General features: G+C 44.7%; 1 protein-coding gene across 6 annotated transcripts in view; it reads right to left on the minus strand.

Annotated features, from left to right (window-relative positions):
* diaph2 (diaphanous-related formin 2) overlaps positions 1-23,578 on the minus strand; it is a 330,904-nt gene that overhangs the window by 79,141 nt on the left and 228,185 nt on the right. For all 6 annotated transcript variants that reach the window (XM_076011710.1, XM_076011702.1, XM_076011716.1 and 3 more), the window contains one exon: positions 15,598-15,722. In XM_076011710.1, coding sequence (XP_075867825.1) covers positions 15,598-15,722 — 125 coding nt within the window. The remainder of the gene's footprint in view (positions 1-15,597; positions 15,723-23,578) is intronic.

Genomic DNA, 23,578 nt, shown 5'->3' on the forward strand with positions numbered 1-23,578 from the left:
GAAAATATTTCCATTGCCATATCAAAGATCTCTTCAATAGACTCGGCCAGTGAACCGTCTTGCACAATTAAGTACACGGAATTCCGATTTAAGTCTGCTATGAAAATGCTTGGTTTTGGTTCTCATTCAGCGACAAACTCAATCAATACCCTCTTTCCTCTATTGGCCACCGTCTGATCAATGGAAACATCATGTTCAGACATTAAATAAAAATAAAAAAAATACAAAGAGACAGAACAGAATCAAAATCCAAAGAATGGTGCCGCAAGGCCACTCGGGGCTCTCTTCTGAACATCTACTCATGAAATGTATTCCTCCTGAAATCCTGAAAGGGTTTGATAACCCAGTTTTGAGCCTCGTCAATGTGGAAGAATGGGATAAAGAACAGAAAGGAGATGGGTAACATGAGAGAGTTACGGCGGTGAAGTAATAGATGGGCGAGGGAGACAGAGATGGAGAGAGAGAGAGAGAGAGCGAGAGAGGATGGGGGAGGGGGTTCATCTCCAGCAAATCGCATCATCGCAGTGAAAGCATACAGACAGACAGAGACGAGCATTACTGCTAATCTCAAATCCGCACCTTGAAAAGAAGTCTTTCATTTGCCACTGACAAGTTTCCTCTTGTGATCTCGCTGGATGACAAAAGCCTTCCACGGACAGATTACAGAGCGTATTTACTGGCCCACCATTGGTAGTTTAACTCCCGCAAGGCGCTCGTTCCCCGGAGGGCCAGCCACTCCGTCCTGGCTCGTTCGGGATTCTTCTCACCAATAAATAAACTGCAAATTATTTATGACAACCTCGTGGCAAGATGTAAAATTAAAGCTAATCTCCGACAGGATTATCATCTCATCAGCCTGGCAGTGGGGAGAATACTTGATACCGCTCTGTTTCAGATCAAATCTAATAAGCTTAAAGGTAAGTGTGGGGCTTAGTATTCATTTGTGGATAGAGAAGCCCATTCTGTACATAGTTCACCTGTAATATGATAAGAAGATATTGTTGGGGGATTAGGTTATCTCCCAGGAGATCTATTAGCGGATGGATCCTACTAGCTGTCTTGCGAACCATTAGCTAACTGCTAACAACCTGATCCGCTTCGGCCTCTTGCTTTTAGCCAGCAAACAATGACCATGCACAAACGCACAGTTGAGAAGAGAGACTGGAAGGGGTGGTAGAATACCGCTGGATTGGTTCAACCGGACCCACCGACAGGTTAAAAAAATCTTCACTATCAAAATTCAAAGCAAGTACTTGAAACTTTATGAGCTAATTGGAAACATTTCCACACTTGGAGGAAAGAGTTAAAGGGGAAACATATTACTGAAAAATTGTGACGTTCCCATAGTGAAGGACTTAGTGGAAAGCAAAAGACTATTTCTATCTATCCATCTATCTAGCCATCCATCCATCTATCCATCTATCTAGCTGATACCTGACTTTTATCTGAAAGTAGTTTTTTATTGTTATATTCAGACCATTTCAAAGAAATGATATTGTGGGGATCCATATGGCAGACGTACATTCAGAGAGGTGAGGAATGAGCACCGTTCAGCTCGGGTGGAAAAGAACAAAGGTGGAAACCAGAGGACTGCCAACCTGTGTCTACAGAACACTGGAGCGAATCCAGAGCCGTGTGTGGGATGAGAACCGCTGAACAGCCGATGATACACCGGTGGTACACTGTGCATTAAGGGCTGAGTCGGCACCGTCCAGTCCTAATACAACCCCGGTGAAACAATCAACCTGCACGGCAAAACAAAATGGAGGAACTTCACAGCGTGGACATTGAGAAGCCAGAATTTTTTTGGCTTTGTTTGTTTTGTTTGGTATTTTTGGGAATAGTACAAAGTCTAAAATTATTATTTCTCCACTGGCACATGTCCCAGCAGAAGTATTGAGTTTCAGCCAGAGCTCAGACAGCATGCTGTATGTCAGTCACGACTGTGGTATTTAGCACAGTGGGGGTGGGGGGGGGGGGTAAGAGAGGGGCACAGTCTAAGGGTAGGATGGGCGGAATTCAATCCACCTTTTCTCCCCCTACCTGTTAGAAATCTATTAGAGCCAATAAGGGAGCTGAAGGGAGAAGGTCTGAGATATCTCAGGTCAGCCTTGGAGGTTAATTGTTGACTTGTCTGTCTTTTCAGAGAAGGGATCACCGTGTGAAACCAATCCTGGAGTCAGGGGATGAACAGCGTGGACGGGCTGCAGGAGATTAAAGCGGCTGATGGGGGAGGATGAGGTGTGCGGTGTGAGCAGAAGAGAACGACAGCGACTGAGCAACTGTACGACACGGACACAAGTCCGGCAATGGCGGCTGCTGAAATGTGCCAATGCTTATGATCACAGCGGTCTGAGGAATTGGACAACTTGTAAATACAGAGTGAAACTACAGAGAAACACCAAATATCACTGAAGCGACTGGTTTTCTTTTGTAAATATGCCTCTGAATTGTATCGCAGAAAGAAGATAACAATATAATAACAATGACAAAGAAATGATTTACCTCTGCCTCAAAAAAGAAAATCCTATTTAATCAGTTTTGACTGGAAAACACAATTTCTGGCTCTGCGGCGACGGTGGCACTGCAACAAAGTATCGATTGGAGTCGCACAGATAAAAAGCAAAGACCTCTCACTGTCCAAAGCCTCTTCTGGCAAAACGAGGGAAACACGGTCCAGGGTATATTTAACTAATCATGAAAATGGGCATGAAAAGTTAAAGAAAAGTAAATGCACTATATTGAAAAGAAAACAAGGCGCGTAAATAAAAAATAATTTCGGTGAACCCCATCAGCGGTTTGGTGCTCGTCGACAAGGCCACTGAGACGAGCCTCAAGACAAGCTCAGCAGCGGCAGAGCAAATAAATAAATTAACGGAAGGGAATAAATTAATAGTATCAAAATAACTGCATCCGCCGTTACCTTTCACCCGCGGCAGGAACCCGACCTGCCATCCCCTCGCTGAGGTAATTAAAGACGATCTGCTGAACAGAGCAGCCAGACTGATTAAAGTCCAGCTTAATCACACCCACTGGATCCTGGAGGACCACCTTTGATGGCTGATACCGCTGCTCTCCACATCGCCTTCTTAAAATAAAACGGACCACAAATAAATAAATAAAAAAGGATTAAACACAAAGACAAAATGACAGGGCTGAAGATGGAAAATTAGTTTTTTTTTTTTTTCTTCTTTTTTTTTTTTTGTCCCAGCTCTCTGATTTGATGAAGGTCATATTAAAATGTAGGTTGCTTTGAGTGTGATGGTAAATATTTTTGGCTGAATGTGCAGTGGAAAAGACGTGGCCCTCCTGTGGGCGTCTCTGGGCCACCGTCCGCTGCCAGTCCCATTTTGCAACTCGTTGTGCTGCGTGTGACACTGAAACTCGCCAGCGCACACGCCATGTATACAGTACATTAAAAAAAAAAAAGAAGAATAAAAAAAACAACACTGAGGCGCTTTCCCCTTTTGGACGCCGGCACATTTGGCGTGTCCCTCGTCACCTTGCTGTGAGATGAACGAGTTTGCCACTGTCCTCAATCATTTTAATCACTTCAATGGGGAAATGCCTCATTCATGGCGATCACTCTGCGCTGCCCGGCAGCAATCTCAGGCCCGCACGCTCCCCGAGTCCATGAACCCAATTCCATTTATTTATTTTTAACCCCAACCCTTTGTCCCCCACCGCCCTGCAGAGAGTAGCTGTGGAATGGGGCCCTGAATTTGGACACATTGTGTTTTAAATTTCTCTGTTTGTTCATGTTTCATCAGATGCCAAGATCTGAGGGTGCACTGTTGAGGTTGGTTTTCTTTTATATTTTGCCTATAAATAATTATAGTTTGAACAATTATTATTCTTTTTTTTAAAGATGGATGCGAGTCTTTTTTTTTTTAAGAACCAAACAATTGTTTGCCACTACTTTGATTGCCAACTGACTTACTAGGGTACCAAGGGAGATTCTGCAAGATTTCTCCATGCACTTGGTTTGTTTTGTTCATTTGCTGTTAAATAAAGGTTTGCATTAAAAATAAACTATCCTAATTTAGGCTGTTTTAATTACGATACCTCAGTGCCATGGTCGTACACCAGTCAAGTTCATTTCAAACTGATTTTGAAGCTGATATACTGAAAGCCAAACCTGTTTTCCTCCTGCTAAGAAGGAAAGAAAGTAAACATAAACACAAACTATACATTAGGAACTTGTCACAGTACAGAACGGTCAGGTTGGGCATTAAAGTGGTAGCCTTTGCAAGCACAGAGCAGGGAGCCTCACCATGCTGGAAATTTCATATTAACCAGCCTTTCCAGCTCCTATTTGCACATTCAAACTGTAGGAGTAGGGCAATGGAGCGCATGGAAATAGAACTCTCTCTCAGATGGAGCATCACGACCTTGCACACAGACGCTTAAGAATATGACCCATGGATCAAACAAGCCTGGGGCATCATCACCTCTGCTGCGCTATCCATCACAAACAGGCCCCAAGAGCACACTCAGCCCACAGACTGCATAAAAACTGTGGTCAATCATTCGGATGCTCAACTTATTCTATTTTTCTTTTCTTTCCTTTTTTTGTTACATACTTTTCTCTCTCTCAAAAAAAAACTTGCTTAAGATGCAATGAGAAAATAATGATATTTTTGTTTAATCTACCTCGGTGTGTTTGCAGTCATTGCAGCATTGCCATGATGCCAACCACACTGCGCTGCTGCTGCGAAGCAACACCTTGTCAAGGCTGAGCCGCCGCAGTGCCGACATGTCTCTCCATTCACACCTGCCCAGAGTTGCACCTCAGGATGTGTGTTTTCACACCGACGCCGGATCAAAGATTTGCAAAGGCTGCATATGGTTCGACAGACAGGAAGGTGCTTGAAAAGAAGATTTATTCAGCCCTATTAGGCTTCAGGAGACACTGACTTTGCTATGTTAGGAACTAATTGTGCCACAACATTGAGGAGAAAGTGAAAATCCCAGCTTTGTGTTATGCAAATCTTCTCTGACATGACGCCGTATGGAAAAGCAACAAATGGACAGCGCTCAGTGCTAATCACGTCAACTGATAAAATATCTACATTTATTTAAAGACAAACAACAACAACAACAAAAACAGGGGTTGTGCTCTCGCTCACAGTGTGATGCACTTGATATAATGCTGATGTTCCTGCTGCACCTCAGGCAGCAATTGATGAGCCTGCGCTGGTTTGTGTTGGTCTATGTGTGGCGCACAATTGAGACGTCAGGAACGGGAAATCATTTTGTGTATGTGATCTGCAAAACTGCATATGTACACAATTTGGCCCTTACACTGTCTGTACACCAATGTGTACATCACCCTGTCTGTGATTCATATCTGTGTGTGTGTATGTTTGTGTCTGCAAAAGATGTCATCGAGCAGAAACTACAGTTACATTTCCTAAAGGTCTATTCACAGGTTGTCTATTTGCGTCTTATTGCTTCTTTATTCTGTTTCTTGTTTATATATTCATATATTTCTAGCAGTCAAAAACGTCAACGTTGGAAGGTGGTCAATGGTGGTCATGAGCTTTTACGCAAAGAAAGACTGACAGAAAAAAACACTGCAATGGTTACTCTAGGAAGTTTTGGCACATTAGAAATGAGATATTTGCATATAAATAAATTAGAAAAACACAGAGTTGGTGGCAGCGTTCTCAGTGAGGAGGGAAATGCATTGAGGACAAAAGTCCAGATCAACCACGAGAGTCATCACAGAGAGACGATCTGAGGTCAGCTGCTGGGTGAGTTAGTATTCTCATAGTCAAGGATGATCAATCGTTAACAAGGGGCACACTGAAGAAACACCAAAACGTCACATTCAATAAGCCACAATTATTTGGTGCGCAAAATATTTACTCAATTGACTCTAAAATAAAGTCCTTAAATTATTGAAGTGTCGGCAAGAGCTCTCCTTCGCTGCAGAGTGACCTTGTCCACAAAGAACCAGCACAACTCACTTTATTTGGGTTAATAATTGAGGCAAACGTTAACAAATTCTGTTATTGACCCGTACGTGTTTACACAAGTGCGGGGCGGGACAAACGCTAGGACACAACCTGGAGTCGTTTCTCCAACGCCTTTCAGCCACGTCTCCTGCCGCCGCAGCAGCGTTAACTGGCCCGCATGCGGGTGCAGGCTTTATCGAGCCACAGACGTGTCTCGCCTTAATGCGTGCAGACAGCGCAGAGCACAAATTTAGATATTTTTTAAAAGAGTTTCTCCCACTCCGGTTTAACCTTGAGAGACTTTCCCATTCTCTGCAATTCTGCAAGCAGAGCAAGTTTCTGTGCGGTTGGTGGTTATAAAGAGGCTTGAGAAAACAGAACGCAACAAACGCAAATATTTCAAAACAGATGTCAGCCACTTGCGAGAGCGGCGATAGTCCTTCGCTAACAAAACATACATCTTTGAGTGATGCTCATGTTTTCTTTTTTTCAATTTTTTTTTGGGAAGGCTGGTTAATATGAAATTTCCAGCATGGTGAGGCTCCCTGCTCTGTGCTTGCAAAGGCTACCACTTTAATGTGACAGTGTCACAACTTGACGTTTTTTTGGACAAATCATCTCTATTCAGACATGAAATATAGAAAGTAAAGTGTATAGATTAAAGAAACAAAAAAAACAGCCTTTCGTCTGTCGCTCAATCCAGAGGTCCCCCTTTTCACCGAGACGCCGCCCTCAAACGCATCGGCAGCATTTGCCGCGGCTCTGTAAGCTGCTAATGTGATCACAGTTGTCAACGCAATCCCAAACAGAACTCTGTCTCTCAGTATACAAGCAACACTGCTACTGATGCAGTTACAAATTTGCTCTGACACGGCTCGTCTGCGTGATGAAGTGGGACGCGGCTCGTATCAGTAATCAATGGGTTGCCTGCGACGGTTAATACGTGAAAACACTAACGTTGCGTCTGTGCCAAGTGAGTGTCGACACTGCACCGTGGAGCGTTTATAATTAAGATCGGATATCACTCAGTACTACCGCGCACGATGGTATCAACTGTACTTTTTTTTGTTTTGCCTCTAACTGTCATGCAGAAAATGAGATACATGTAAGAGAGGCATATTTGATTGATGGAGCGACGGTCAATGACCTCCTGAGTGTAATTATTTAACCTAAGACCATAGAGGCAAATAAAACACTGGCCACTAGCAGTCGTTGCACTTACAATCTGGGCTATTTTAAAGCCAGAATTATGGCATTAGTGCTGAATCAATTGGGTCGGAAAAAAATAAAATAAAAATCGATTTGAAATTTTTATCTGTGTAGTTCTGGGTTCACAGTGCGTTACTGTAAAGTGGGTCGAAGACGACACCTGAATACAGTTTTGCCCTCGTACCCTTGTGTCGCTAGCTGTCTTTCCGTTACCCGTAGAATTGCACAAAATATAAATATGGCAATGAAAAATTGGTAATGGAAATGATTAAATAAAAAAATTAATAAAAAAAAAAAAACTCAAATATGGCTAAAAGGTTTTTATGCTCTCGTAAGGTGTTTTTTTATTTTTCCGAACATATCCATATAGAGGTATTGCAAAAGTGTCATGGAAATAGTTTTTTTGCATTTACACGTCACCAGACGTGACGTACGGGGGTCACGTGAAATACAGTGTAACAACCATTCTGGACTCGTAAACAAACAAACACAAACTAAATCCTCATAAATCCCTTGGGACGAGATTTATACAAAATATTGCTTTTATTTCGCGACAAACTGTAATGGAATGCAGGTGCTGCCTCGTGCACGCTGCTCCGGCTCCGCATGACAGCGCAGCGTCAGTACAATGACCACGGCGCCGGCCAAGTGTCTCTCGGGTTAATTTGGTGCGGTGAGCAGGTGAAACGGACTAAAACATTCCACCACATGCTGGACACTGCCGAGAAACAAAAAAACAAAACAAAAAACAATGAATTTACAAAAAAAAAAAAAGCAAACAAAGGTATGAAAGGGAGGGCTAGAGAACGCTCTTTAGTGGAAAAGCGGCGCAGGAGGACAGTGGCGGACACAAGTGCGGGACCATATTATCCATCATGACAAGCAATCTTTTGCCGCCTGTTGCCAGGCAGCAAACATCAAGGCTATTTGTTGCCACTGCTGCGTAAGCCGTGTTCTCACTGCAAACAAACTGGCTCTGGGACAGAATTAAGCTGAGATCGCCTCTTCTTGGCTATTAGGTCTCGTTTCATTCCTTGTCACTGCGTCATTCTTGTTCAAATGTCCAAGCAAAACCAAGTCAAAGAAGAAGACCTCCGGCAACAGGCCACGCCCACTATTTCCTGCCGTCGTCGAGAGGGGCAGCAATTCATACTTTTTGGCGATTCACAGTTGTCTTTATCCCGATGCCGACACGGGTGCAAGTACAACCCGTAAGCGTTTAGAAGTACGAGCCTCTCGGCACATGGCAATGGCGCAGAAAATATCCCCCGAAAGCCGGAATTCAACTGTGTTTTGACAATTCTGTCTCGGCCCTGACGGGCAGCGAACGGCAGCCAATCCCTGTTTGAAATGCGAGGGAAAAAAACAAAACACAAAGCTTGTCAGAATAAGTTGGAGCGAAGTCTGCTGAGAGCCACATGTGGTGAGAAACAGAGTTGCAGTGTGTGTGTGTGTGAGAGAGAGAGAGAGAGAGAGAGAGAGAGAGAGAGAGAGAGAGAGAGAGAGAGAGAGAGAGAGAGAGAGAGAGAGAAGCTGTTTTCTCTCTACAGGATTCAGTCCCAGAGACACATTTCCTGCTGCTCCACCCACAGTGGGTGGATACTTTGTGTGCAGCAGTTCCCCCTCTGCGTGATTGATGAGCCTCATTTTGCCAATTAATGGCAAATCCCCCGTTGACTTACCATCAGACTGCCGTTTGTGTCTGTTAGTGTTTCTGACTGTCAGGGATTCGTTTTAATTAGAGATCTCTCATCACTGCGACATTTCCATTGTACCTGGATTTTTTAAAATTATCATTATTTTTTTTTTTGCAGAGCAGCCTGCTCCGTCGGCGGCTCCGTCACCAGTGATGTAAATTTACAAAGCACACGAGTTAAACGCACCGGAGCCCAAATATTTTCTAAGTAGTCGAGTCTAATGTTGACCATACGCCGGATCCGTTAATCAATTAGGGAAACGAGCGGAGGGGGAAGTCGTGCTCTTTATTTGCATAATCAAGCATCTAATTTCTCCGAGGCGTGCGACTGCGGTCGATACGTTTAGCTAATTGCTCGCGGGGCCACATTTCAAAGCAGGCTACGGGGGGAGACAGCCCGGAGTTACGCCGCGGCGGCGGCGGCGGTCCCCGGGAGAGCTGAGGACGTCAGAAATCTACAGAGAGCTCCGGGTATATTTTCAACGTGCATTTTAGGACAACTTCCAACCCGGCGCACGCAGCAACTTCTGAAGAATGACACCGAGGCCTTTCAATTCTCAAGACCGCGGGGGGCTGCACTTTTAGTCACAAAGCCTATTAAACGCGGCTTCACCTGCTCGAGAGCACCGATCAACCTCTCCGACGCGGACTTGTTCCTCCCCGAGTCTTAAACCTGCGCCCATCCAGGGGTCTATTGTGACGCGGCGGAATCGCAGGCAAACACTCGGCAAACCCCCCCCCCCCGATAACTCCAGCCACGTTTCCATCCCCGCTCGCGTTTGATAGAATATTTTCGCCAACAATGGAGCCCGTCGTTCAAGCGCGTCCCGGGGATTTCATTAAAACATCAAATGAAAGTGAAATCATGAGCCATGACGCCGGAGAAGTGGGGGACGGCTAAGCAGAGGAGCGTGGCTGGTGTCTAGCGCAGGATTAGAAGCTCGGCAACAAGTGCTCAAGAGGGGCTTTGCATCAAACCCAGGAGCCCATGACAAATGAGGGCGGCTGGGCCTCTGTCTATTACCCTCCGCTAAGCCCAGGCCTTTTGGGGAAGTAATGAGGTGCAGATTTGTGCTTCTGCCGCCGGTTCCTCGGCCCGGCTCCCTCTCTCTCTCTCTTCCTCTCTCTCTCCCTCCAGCGGTAATGCACTCATAATCAGCGGAGACCGCAGCCCACGGGGGGCACCGCCGAGCAACACACGCGGGAACCTGGGAAACAGATTAGCCAAACGCTTTGCCATTCACCACGCTAATGGCCTGATACATACGTCGGCGCTCTGAAAAACAATGCGAGCGCCGCGCATCGGTGCTTAACCCCCACCGTGTAGACAGCAAGCATACATTTCCCGGATTATAGATTTTAGGTAAGCAACCCTAAATCTCGGCGGAGTGCGGCGGTGGCGCCGCCCCGACCCCCCCCCCCGCCATCCCGAGGGCGTCTTCCGAGGCAATTTGTGGACAAAATGCCGCCACCGGACTGGAAGCAGCCAAAGGGGCCGTCGTGACCCCGAGGATATACGCGTGCGCGCGCATCGATAAAAGGATTATCTCTCTTATCTATTAGCACTGCGCGACTCTACGCCCCCTTCTTCTTCCTCTTCCTCCTCCTCCTCTTTCAATATAGGTGCAGGAGTAACGCAGTTACAACATCGGCCCAAATCTATTTAGCCGCCCATTTTACCATCAATTTTTACAACATCCATTAACTGCAAACCGATTTACCCCGAGCTTTACCCCGCTCACATGCCAAACTGTGGATAATTTGTCTTGTTTGATGGAGGTTCGGCGGCACATAAGAGCTGCTCAGTCCGCGATGGAAGCCAAAGCCAAAAGGTTTTTTGTTTTTTTTTTCCTTTGCGGGGGTTTACATCAAGCGGCGCAAGTCCGTGCCGCAGCACAAACTCAGATCTCCTTTTCGCCCCTGAGAATCGAGGCCTGTGTGGGCTGTCAGGGAGCTTACTCTACTGGTTAATCGGGCTGCCACATCTGACTGAGAACAACTGCCTCCGAAGATACTGAACGGCCAACTCCGGGGGAATTCGTGAGCCACAAACGGCCAGCGGGCATTAGGATGGTGAAAACACTCGGAGAGCGGCACGACGGTGGAATCAATTTGCTAAGGGAAAGAAATTCATCTGTGAAATCTATTGCTTTCTGGGGATGTCGTACTGAAGATGCTCAGTCTGCAGTCATGTCAGTCGATACCTTACTTAGGGTGAATAAAATCCACAGGTAAATGTGGATAGATGCGGCATTGGCTCTTCGTGAGCAATGCTTGTTTTTAATAATTAAAAGCGCAGCAACATTTTGTGCTTTTGCTTCTGATAATGAAAGTATTCCAAGAAAAAGAATGTCATTATTCAAAAGAAAGTGTTGTTCATTTCTGTTATTATTTTTGGTATTTTTCAACGTCATTTCCATCAGACCAGCATTTTTTTGTTAATTAAAATACAAATATCATGATAACTTCAAATAATAAAATAACTTAGAAATACTGTTTGCTGCATTTGGGCAATTGACTCTGAGGAAGGGAAGGACAAGTAGGCCAGATACACCAACTAGCTGGAGCTCTTCTTCCAACTCACAGTGGTGTGGGTTAGCTTGGATCTTGGAATCGTTGAATCGACAGCACGGTTTATTTCTGCTCCAGTTAATTGGCCACATAGTTTAGCGTGAATTTCATTAGGGGAGGAAAACACCCGGGTCGGAAGCTGCAAATGGAAGGTGGTGATTAAGCGCAAGCTTATGTATATGTGTGAGGGCGGCAGCAAGGGAGGAGGATGTTTTGGTGCTCCCGCCTTAAAATATCACAGGCAACTTCTTTAAGTGCCACCAGCATCTTTTAACCCAGTTTCCGCAAAACACAAACACGTAGAAATAAAGCCTGACGCTTGGCTAAACAATCTGCCTCACTTCTTATTCAGACACATAAAAAGGTGCAGGCCTCCTAGAGAGGGAAAACCTCTCCGGAGGATGGAGAACAGTGCCTCTCCAGACAAGGCAAACCTTTTAATAGGCTGCGTTTCTGCAGTTCAAATCTTAACAGCCGGCTAAGTACAACAATTGTTTTGCTGGCAGCCCTTTATGTAACCTTAAGTACCAGGTGCAGATGGAAGACGAAAGAGAGAAGAAAAAAACTAAACAAAAAAACAACTTGTACTTTAACTTAGACTGCAGCCAATAACGTTTCCCACTAACGCCATTTAATGAAGGCGTCCGTGAAGGAATCCAAACAAAGCTTTGGTTGTCAAACTAAATCAGAATGTATAGGAACAATATACAGTTTGCAGCTGCATTTTAGATGTATAAGTGTGTTTCAGAAATGACATTTCCAGGATCACTGAACTTCCGGGTTCTTCCGATGACAAGTACATATACAGAGAGACCCTACAGTAGGACGTTCATTGATAGATGTGCACATTTTATTGAAAAATCTGCACCTGAAATCAGGAAAATACAAGGTCAAAGGCTCCTTTTGTTCTTTTATTTTTTCCTCCAAGACTTTGGTGCTTGGGTCCAACAAATCCGAGTCCTTGAGAATACAAACAAGGGCAGACATGGACTCTGTGTAATCCAAGACGGTCACATTAAAACTTCAAGCCACTCAGCTTCCCTCATTCCTCTGGCTGGAGAAATCCAAGAGCCACCAGGACATTTCCACTCGGGGGAATCAGCATCCATAACGCACAACAGCACAAACACACAGCAGAGCAAAATCAGCACAGCAGCTCTGTTTGCTTCATTAGCTTATTTAGAACTATTCATCCTCTCATTGGTCCAATAGCAACGATGATATCGGAAAAGGGAAACGTGCTCGGCGCCATCAATCCATTTGTCAGCAGTAAAGTCTCATAATTTAACCGACTTCCAGATAATCACGCAGCCGAGTGGAGAGAATGATGTACTCTCATGCTAACTTGCTGAGCAAATGGTTGAGATCAATGTCAGTGGGCGGGGACAGAGCATTAGGTATAATGAGGGGAGGCGCCGTGGGACGGCTACCAATCACGGTCCAGTCTGGCCCAGTCACCTCAACACCTCCATCCGGCAACATTAATACCCCAGTATGCCTGCTGTAAGCCTCCAGCTCCACTCGGTCACGCACGGCAGTTACTGGGAGTGCATACATTTGTGCGTGTGTGTGTGTGTTTGAGTGTGTAAATGTGATAGCTGCAGCCTGCCGATGAGTTAAGGCTCTCGGGAGGCTTGTGCCTCAACTCTACAGCCTTTGTGGGCCCCCACCCCCCCACCCCCTATTACTTCTGACAGATAGAGATCCCTAAACTGCTGAACAAACACTACATTCAGTCATTTGCATACATTAGAGTGTCGCGCAGAGGGGGAAAAAAATTTACCAATAAAAAAGTGCTTCGGCCACTCTTTCTTTCTTTATCACCTTGCTGATGAGATAAAACTGGAAGATGGGTTTGTCCGTATGTTCATATTTCAAATTTAAATTTTAAATTTCTTACATTTTTTTATTTTCTTTGGTTATTTAACGGTTCACCTGTACTTTCTGTATTATTTGTTTACAGTGTTTTTAATGGGTGTTGCTATCCACTTTGCTGCTGTATTATTGGACATTTCCCCACTGTGGAACTAATAAAGGATTGTCTAATCTTAACTTATCCTAGCTGGAAAAAAATAAAAAAAATAAAAAATCATATTTAATTACATGTGTGCTATTATCGATATCCCAGACAGTGATGACGGCTTTCAGAAATTAATCCCAAGAAAAGGTGAATCCAGCGGGAGGTGCAGCACCCCCTCCCCGACACACACAGCACTGCAAAAGGGAACTCTCTCTCTGCCTCTCTGTTGTCTCTGTAACACACACTCCCAGACACACACTGACTCATCATTCATCATAGCGCCAAGAGTCGAGACAACAGAGCTTCACTTAACTTTCTCAGGGTAGTTCAAGCATCAAAAGCACGACTCTGAGTCGCTGTTGTTGCTGTTCTCCCATCTGTCACGCTTCAAGGAACCCACATCCTTTATTTTTAGTGTTGGAAAACAAAAGGAAAAAAAAAAAGTCACAAACCTGCGCAAATTAAAAAAGAAAAAAAAAAAAACACAACTTGTATCACATTTCACTCTCCCTGTGTGTAACACATGTTGCGGGAGCTGCTGGAGCCCTAGAGGTCCTTGTTGTAACAAACATAGCCATTGTTTTTTTTTTTTTACATAGATCCTATACCAAACAGCTGAACATGGAAGATTTGCAGAGTATTTGTGGGGGCGGATGTACCAGGATGCATATACATCGTATACGTACATGTGCCTTTTTGTCTTTTGAAAGGTTATTTCTACTACAACATTGACATGTAGAGCCACGGCTGCAGCAATACCCTGCTAGTATGACTGCACCGTTACTCAATTCCACAGGAGGGATGGCAGGCAGGTCGGTGGTTCGCAGGTACACAACACAGATGTTGAATTAAAAATATCTCTGCCTGTCAGTGCTTCCTGGTGCCTGAACAAAAAAAAAAAAAAAAAAAAAAAGAAGTCAAGAACGACACTAAGACAGACCGCTACTTCTACGCCGCGGCTGCAAGGCTGCTTCAGGTGGGATTGGAGAAGAGTTACCGACGAGGATGTGAGGTGTGTGAGGTCATGGCCAGCCAGCATCTCTCTGCCACACACAAGGGACGGACTCCAGACAGTGAGGCAGAGCCGAGCTGCAGTATATCTACACTTCTCCATTTCCTCTCACTCGAGCCTTGAGTTCCCAAAGGAGAGCAGGAATCAATACTGACATTGGGGTGGGGGGCTGAGTAGCTTTCCTTTGCACTTGCTCTGCCTCAAGCCATGGCCACCAGGGAAGTCTGTGATTCAGCTCCTTTTCATGATTTGTTTATATTAATTTATTTATTTATTTTTAATTGCGAAAGTTGAAGTGGCCCTGTTTTGACTGAAGCGCTAACTGCAAGTGACTTCAAAGTTTTTTTGTTTTTTTTTTACTTAACCGCCACACATACACAATCAGTGTTAATTAATCTCAAGAAGCCAGTGTTGCATTTCACTGCCAAACATATGGGAACGCCCACTCACATGTTAGACTACACCAGAGTGCAAAGGGACAAATAGGACATGTTTTTTTTTTCCTCTTTCAAAAAAGAAACCCGAGCCCCAAGGTATTAATTGATTTCCATCATTGATCAAACCCATACAAAAGAGGACCTTTCATCCAAGAAAGGCCACGGAAGAAAGAGTCGAGACACGGCTAATTCAATTTGGGAGCGCGGCGCGCCCGGATTTAAGCGAAACACTCTGTTATCGAAAGAGGAGAGGTGCCACCAGGGAAGAGGCGCGGCCGGCGGACGCTCGTGTGCAGAGGAGGCCGTGGCTCGGCCAGCAGATGAAATCAGGGATAGGTGATAAGTTTGTGTGAGGGGCTACAGCCCCTATTAGAGTTCCCTGGGGGACAACTCGCTGTAAAAATAGCCGCAGGCACCATTTCCGGCCGGGAACCCAGGGAGAGGCTGAGGAGGGAGATCTGATCAACATCTCGCAGCAAGGTAGCCAGATTCATTCCCAGAGTTCCCCTGGGCGCCACCGATCACGACAAGTGACTCAAAGCACTTGCTTCTACCAGGCAGAAACACAAACAGGCGCCGACCAAACGGCACATAAAAACACCCTGCGATTGTTTTCCCGGGGAGCAGCTCTACGAGACCGCGCACGGGGCGCAAATAACAAACAAAAGCAGGAGGCAGAAAAAAAAGGATATCGACATCTTCTCCACAAACTTATCTTGCTGGTCGTCCGTCTTGGGGAAGTGCTCGATGTCGTTCTCGAGCCTCTGGATCTGGCGCTCCATGTTGGTCAGGCAGGTCTTCAGGATCTCAGCGGACACTGTGGAGAAAGAGAGAAACAAATGGGAGTGAACACGCGGAAAGTCAGACTGATTGGGCTCGGTGGCGAGGCCTCGGCAGGGCGACGATCGCACACCGCTTTGGGTTTTTTTGGGCGAAAAAGGAGCGACGGCCGTGACACACTGACTCTGGCGTGATCTATTTGCGTCTGGCCTAGAAAGCGAGCGCGTCGTGCGTGATGCGTACCGGGACGCGCATGTGCCTCATTAATCAGTAATCGCTGTTTGCAGAGTTAATGTGGAATCGGCAGTATTTAGATGAGGGCTTTCAAGTGGGGACTTCAAACAGCGAGTGGCGTCTCGGGGGGGCAGGCGGGACAGGAGCAGCGATCCACTACCATGTTTAGGTTGCCGCCGAGGCTTTGCTGCTACCACGCAAACACCAAAACACACTTGGACACGCACATATACAAATTTACTGTAGGTTGTCGTCAACAACCTTCCCCTGAAAAATGTTGCCTTAAAATACAAACATATGTATGTTTATAGATATGGAAATGTGTGTAAAAACTTAATTTTAAAATATGCAAATATACTCTCTAGTACTTCCATGTCTATATTTAGATACAAACACAAGTATCATGTTATTTAGAAAAAAAATGTAGCAATGAAAAAAAAAAAAAAAAAAACTCTACCATGAACTTTTAATGGGACTCAAGTCAAGTCAGCAAGGCTGTGTTCAGATTGCAGTCAAATCTGATTCAAATCAGATTCCTTCTCAAATCAGATTTTAGGGTTGACTGTCCACACTGTTTTTGGCAAGTGTCCAAATGGAATCTGGCTCTGGTGCATTGGGGCTTGCGTCGCATAGAGTGACGTCATGGACAGTCAAAACCGATCAGTGTGTCAGGAGCTGTTCACACTGATTTGAAACGACCTCCTGAAGGTGGTTTCACTCCGTCTCGCAAAAATCAGATTTCATGTGATCTGTGACTGTTCAGACAACAAAAGAGTCATCCGGTTTCAATCTGGATAGGATTTTGGCTCGCAGTCTGAACAAGGCCCAAGTTGATAACCTATCGGACGGCAACTCCGGTGGTCAAATTCACTCCCAGCAAACTGAAACATTGCCTAACACGGAGACAACCAGAGTGCGCTCCCATGTGGAGAACACCAGACAGCAATTCATTGCATGCACACCGACTGTCCACAATAAGAGTGAGGAGAGAGGAGAGAGCCCGGTGTAATTATTAGAGTCTGCAGCCAGCCAACTGGCTGGACAAATCCAGTGGCCGGGGATTTCACAATTCTTCCCTTTCAATTCTCACGGAACTGACTCCTGGGGGCGACGGTGAGAAAACCACACTATCACACCGCCTGTGTCCCTGCCGACGGGGCCGCTGAGCCACACGAGCGGTTGCCGCCGCGGCTGCAGCATCAGTCGTGGCGAATCGAGAGAGAGTGGATGGATGGGATGGCAGAACGGATGGATCGCCCCAAAAAATACAACAGAACATTAACACCTTGTGTTGAATGTGTTCTGCCTAATAATTTCTCATCCGTTTTGGCATGAGTGACGATAATAGTGTACTGGACCATAAAAGGGACCACAGTAGCAGAGAAACTGCTGAGGACAACAAAACCAATTGCGGAAACCATTTATACAACCAGATAATTTGATCACAATTGCTTGATGTTCTGGGTTGTCTCGTGGATCATGAGACCTTGTGCCATTATGTTATTTCATTCATTTGTTTATTTTATTTAACCTTTATCTAATTTGGTTGTGCCCAAAGACTCAGTATTTGTTTTTCCCAACGCAGACCAGGACAACACTGTCACTGCGAGTTTCCTCCTTTACGCAGTGAATGCACTCGTGTGTCCCTGTGATCCTCACAACTGTGTTTCTGGGGGCAACAGTCCCAGTTTGCATCCCCCAAGGCAAATTAGTCCCACGGGGGTGAGGAGCTATTTTTAGGATTTAATATGACTCGACCGCTGACAAGCTGGAGACTCTCCCATGGAGTGTGGAAACCAGAGGCTTCTGGGGCAAAACCCAGAGGGAGGTTTTTCTGCCAAGCCTCTGGTGGGCAGACCTTGATCTTTGAGGCCCAGCTGGGCCTTGGGCCAAATCAAGCTACATGTCACTGCTGCCAAGTGGGCCACAGTCATGGGGATGGGGTTCAAGGTCGGGTACACACTGAGATGTGTGGAAGGTGAGGGCAGGGACCAGGGACACAGTTATCGGCAACATCGGAAAGAGCTTATAGCGACGTCCATCATCGTCACACGTCTGGATAAGGAGCGACTAGACGCAACTCAACAATTAGTATTGATTCATCCCCGCACTCCTCACGTCTCTACTACCCCAGCACTTTTGTTGCTGGACCTTTTTGCAGTATAAGCATTGGCAATGTTCACAAACACCAAGTGCTGCATAGAAGAGGAGAAAACAACAGTTTCCACTTTACTTCCACTCGCATGAGATTTGTCGTCTGCAAGCAAACAGCCCATTCACACATATATACACCGGTGGACTTTTGAGCCGTTTGAGTCGTACAACACTGAGTGTACAGCTTCTGCTTCCGAGTGGGACATCACTGTTGAGACTGATGGCAGAAACCTGCAATTGTATCACACTTGCTGCTCACATGCGTCTGAATTTAAGACCCAGCCGTGTCAAATACATCACAAGGATGCAGTTTTTTTCAGCGTCTCCTTGGTAAAAAAGTAACTGCAAAAAGGTATAACGTCATCTTAGGGATTAGGCTGGCGAGGATGTTTACTTCCTGGTTGTGCAACAATTAATGGCGAAACGGATGAAGACAGTGTTCCATAAGTGCAAGGCGAAGCTAACCGCAGCCCGACAGCTACAAAGCGGAGATGTCAAACTTGCGTGCGGCCGTTTATAAAGAGGGGTAATTTTCTCTTTGATTTACAGACAAACAAAGCTGATATTTTATGCATTTCTCTCGCGGTGCCGCCAAGGGTTACGGAGGAAATTGAGATTCATTTTAAACGTCGCTGCCCACATACAGAAAAGAAAAAAAAAAAAAAGGAAGAAAAAAAAAGATCAGCAATGAATTATCTGAACACTTGTGGAAACAAAGAAAAATGCAACACAAAATCAAATGAGCGTGCTGTTTGTATACGTATTCATCATTGAAGTGAGTGTCTGTGGGCGTGTTGAAAGAGAGGCGATGGCACAAAGACAGCCACACACACGCACACACATCACTCTGAGTTGTGAGGACTCAGTTGATTTCTGTTCATTTTGCAGTGTTTCTTTGTACAAACTAAGCCAAACCCTTATGCCAACATTAACCTTCAGAGACGTTTTCATAAATTAGTACAACAGAGGAAAAACACAGATTGCAAAACTCAACTTTATGCTTTTCGCTCTGAAACAGCCACAATGTTAATACCGGGAGAAAACCACAGTTATGAGACAAAGCAGGGAATGTAATTGACTACATTTACTGTAAACATTATGAAATACATTTGAATTTATATTTTGTCTGCGAGCCTGTGTTTACTTAATAGCTATTGTTTTATAACAGGTAACATGAATTCATTTGCTGCACTATTGAAAAACATACAAATGCAGAAATGAATTTATTCTAAATATAAGTAACCACAGACAGACATAATTGTTACATTATCAAACCTTATAGGACAATGTTGTTGGCAGACGGTGTAATTATTTTACTCCGTGGGACATCAATCTGTTCTGTGTACAAACAAAACACATTGGAAAATTCCCCTGACGAATGTGCTTCTTGCGTGCAAACAAAATAATAATCACAAAAAAAGATTAATTCCTTTTGACTTTTGCTCCGTTTCCCATTTTAATCTGCATTTCGTTGAAACCCTCCATGTAAATAACTCTTACCATAATGAAGGATTTGCCTCTGATTAGAGCCGATGCCCCCCAGTAAAAAGTAAAACCATATGCTTTAAGTGAGCAGTGCTTAACCTACAAAGGCCTAATGCAACAGCATCAAAGGCACAGTCTTTTAAATAAATGAAAATGTAATTAATATTCCGGAATAAATTACTATGTATAATTAAATGTGTAGGGATGGAGTTTGAGTGACAACTAATGAAGTCCCGGGTGTTGCATTGTTTTATGCCAGGGCGTGTTTTACTTGAGGCACACTTGCGGGGCTATTGTATTAATTATTGTATCAGTCATCATTACGAAGGCTCACTCCAGCAGCTCTTTAACACAGCGGCAAGAGCAGAGGCAGAATTTAATGTATCCGCACTATTATATCTATGGAAGCATGCACTGGAGGATTTTACTGAAGAGCACTGAGCATCAACGAAAAAAATGCATGTATATATGCATACATACACACATAAGTAAGTAAATAAGCAATATAAAAGTAAGCAAAACATTAAGTTCTTATATTGTGTAATGATGGAATACTGGTGTGTACATTTGTGCTGGGAAAAATGTAAACAGTGACCAAGGGCGATGATGATGATGATGATGATGATGATGATGATGATGATGATGAAATTTCTTCAGTGCTGTACGCAAACCTGTTTGTAATAGAAACGATTCTCCGACAATCAACCATCTGCAAACAATCTGCAAGCTGCAATGGGCCAGTTTCCCGTGCAAAGCATGTCCCCCTATTTTCCAAAAAAATGTGTATAAGTCCTGATAAATAAACAGAAGGATATGTGGCCTGCCTGTATGTGCAGTTGGTCCTTGTAAATGTCTTTTCTTTTTCTTCTTTAAAGTAAGCCATTCTGGTCATGAAGTGGTGGGGGAGTGACAGTGTGAAGCCTGGGGAGGTGAGAGTGTGAGGTGTCAGGTAGGAGCGCGAGTGGTAATTAAAATGATCCAGAGAGGTGGACGGAGCTGGAGGACATTCATCAAAGACGAGGCTCTCTGACTTCTCCGAGGCAAAGTGGCAGTCTCGTCTGGCCCGAAATTTTGAGGAAGTCGCCACTTTACTCAATGATTAATTAGCGAGTCGAGTGCCTTCAGAGTGACTGATTCTTACACATCGACTCGACAAGTTCCACTGTTAAAACATCATTCACGCAGGTTTGATTTCCAAAGTCAACGTGATCATTGTCGCATTACATATGGGTGTTCATTTTTCCCTCCAATATTACATAACTGAACATCAGCTGTTCACTGGAAAAGGCGATGCATTTAACCCTTCGTTAACAGCCTCCTGCCAAAAATGGGGTGCTTGGCAGAAACAAACGGTGGCTGCTAGAGGACGGAACAAACCCATCACCCGGCTGGGGCTGTATGGTAGTGGTGCCCCTTGTGACATCACTAAGAGCAGGTTGGCTTCAGGAACATTGTGCGTTAGACACGTACACTAATATGAGACGGTGCAAGAAAAAGTATTTATTTACAGATTTCTATAAAACACCGGCTATATATGTTTTATATGCGATACACTTTTAATGCTCCATATGAGTGCATTCAGCAGAATAAGGCAATGCTGAAGTACAGAGGGATATTTTTGTGTGAGTGGGAAGGATGGAGGAGAAGCGCAGTGGCGTGTAAGCGGTGGATTTAATAGCCTGCAGGGTTCAACGTAGTCCTCTAACCTCATTCACAGCCTCAAAGTTCGCGCTCAGCACAGGCTGGCGGCCTATTTTACCCGCCGCCTCGAAGGTGGCACGCTTGACTCGACGTGTCCTTATCCGAGAAACCTAACACGTCACTTGACTCGCTGACTTTCCAGGGATCTGCAAAATGCAAGCGGCTGCTAAATAAGGCAAAACAAAAAAGACAAAAAAACACAACACGCCTTTTGAATATTTAAAATTAAGTACAGCGACGTCATGCAATATGCAGCCGCAAAGCAGTCGGTCTCAGGCTGAGAGCGTGTCTGATGGGACTTTAATGAACTCAATCAACACCAACACGCTGAGACAAGGTGAGCTACAGTAGGTGCCTTGATTTCCAGTCCTTTTTTCCGCTCTCTTGTCACTCCGACTCTGTTTTTGTTTATTTCCCTTCCTCGTTCTTTAAAGGAGGGGGCATGTCGCCTGCTTCTTTTTCTCTGTCCCTCCTCGTCCAACTCCTGTCATTTGGGTCTCAGTTATGCTCATTTGAAGCTCAAGAGCTCCCTCTGTGAGAGAAGTCTTTATCCAGACACAGCCACGTTTAAATAAATCTCACTAATGTTTTTTTCCCCCGGAGGATTTAGGCATTTTGAAAGAGTTCCTGGACGAGACGCACAGGCTGATATGAATCATCCTCACCATTCACAGCGGGACGGTTAGACTGTCAATATGTTTTGCATGAGGACGAGAACAAGCTCTGACATTGCTTGCATGAATTATGAATGCAATATGATTGTCTGAAGTGCAGATAAAGACAGACTGGAACTGTGTCAGTCATACAGTTACACTGGCAACATAAAATAATAATCATAAAAACACAATCCTGAACACAAAGAGCAAAACAGACCTCAGTCTGCTGTTATTATTGTGCTGTCTGACAATCCAGCATTAAGCAATATAAGGAATGTTCTGTATTTACTTACTGCTATTTCTGGTGCGCACAACATTCGACATTTGATTGTGTTTCGGATCAGCCTGTTATTTGTGGTAACTGAATCTGGAGGGCAAAAACATGTAAAACCTTTCAAGAGGAGTGCAAATTTCAATAAGTAAATCTGCCTATGCCATTTGCAGGCCCCCAAACTTAAATTTCAACTCCATACAAACAAAAAAACTAAATATGCATGGCTTGAATTTGAAGAGGGATTAGAATTCCCGGCCATACTGCTGACTGTACATCTCCCCAGTCCCTGGCGGCCACACGGCCAGTGAGGAATGACGGCACTCACTCACTGTGTCAGACTTACACCATCAATTCACAGCGAGAGCAATCCTTTAGAATTTTTTTTCCCCCCGTCAAGCATTGCACTGTGAACTCTGGCAATCATGCCAATTGCTGCCATCGCCGTCCCTGATTATTGATGAGACTTAGATGGAAATTACACATTCAGCGAAGGTGAAAAGACAGCCAGGCTCTTCCTGATTGGCCTTAAGCTGAAGAGGCATCCGTCAGACGGCGGGTCACATCCCTTCAGCATATTGGTTTTATCTTTAAGCACAGCCGAGCGGTTTATAGCGGCTTCGCCATAACAGAAGCAGAGCTGTGGCGGCGGCAGGGAAGCGAAAGCCTTTAAAAAGGGTTTCTGACTGAAAGATGCGGATGGGTGCAATTCCAGCGTGTGCATTCAGCCTCTCAAAAGTGCACTGTAATGATGAACACGCCCTTTACAAAACACCGCAGATGAATGTTTTCCGTCTGAAATGAAAAAAATCACACTTACCGAATATTCCTGCCTTCAAAAAAACACCCAAATACAGGCCAAATGTTTCTGATCATTCATTTCCCGAGGCTAATCGCTCTCTTTTCGCACAGATTATGCTTCCGCTGAGGGTGCAGGTGTAGATCTTGGCAGCAACCATTTGTCAGCAGGTGTATGAGCCTGAAACACCTGTAACCTGATGGTGCGCTTAAAAAAAATGCAAGGCATCGAGTGTCGACCCGTTTCTTTTTGTGTTGTTGTAATTTCACAATGATGATTTATGCATTCATAACAAAAAATGTTTGCAGAGAATAAAGACATTCATCACCAACCTCCAGACTAGTCAATAGAAAACTGAAGGCAAAATCCATTTCACATGCAATATCTGAATAATTTATTTGCTATGCAGCAATATTGTCAACCTTTACCTCGCAGTGCATCTCAACCTCTGCATGCGCTGCGGCTCTCGAGTAGCTGTCTGGACAAGGGTTGACGTTTTCCATACAACAATAATACACACTGGTAGCTATGGGGAGATTTATCACAAGGTCGGATCAATTCCTCCAGTCCTCCCGCCGTATCTGTCTAAATTT

The sequence above is a fragment of the Nelusetta ayraudi genome, unplaced genomic scaffold (genome assembly GCF_046127955.1).
Source record: "Nelusetta ayraudi isolate G7.1 ecotype Tasmania unplaced genomic scaffold, CSIRO-AGI_Nayr_v1 ptg000005l, whole genome shotgun sequence".
In the NCBI taxonomy this organism is placed as follows: domain Eukaryota; kingdom Metazoa; phylum Chordata; class Actinopteri; order Tetraodontiformes; family Monacanthidae; genus Nelusetta; species Nelusetta ayraudi.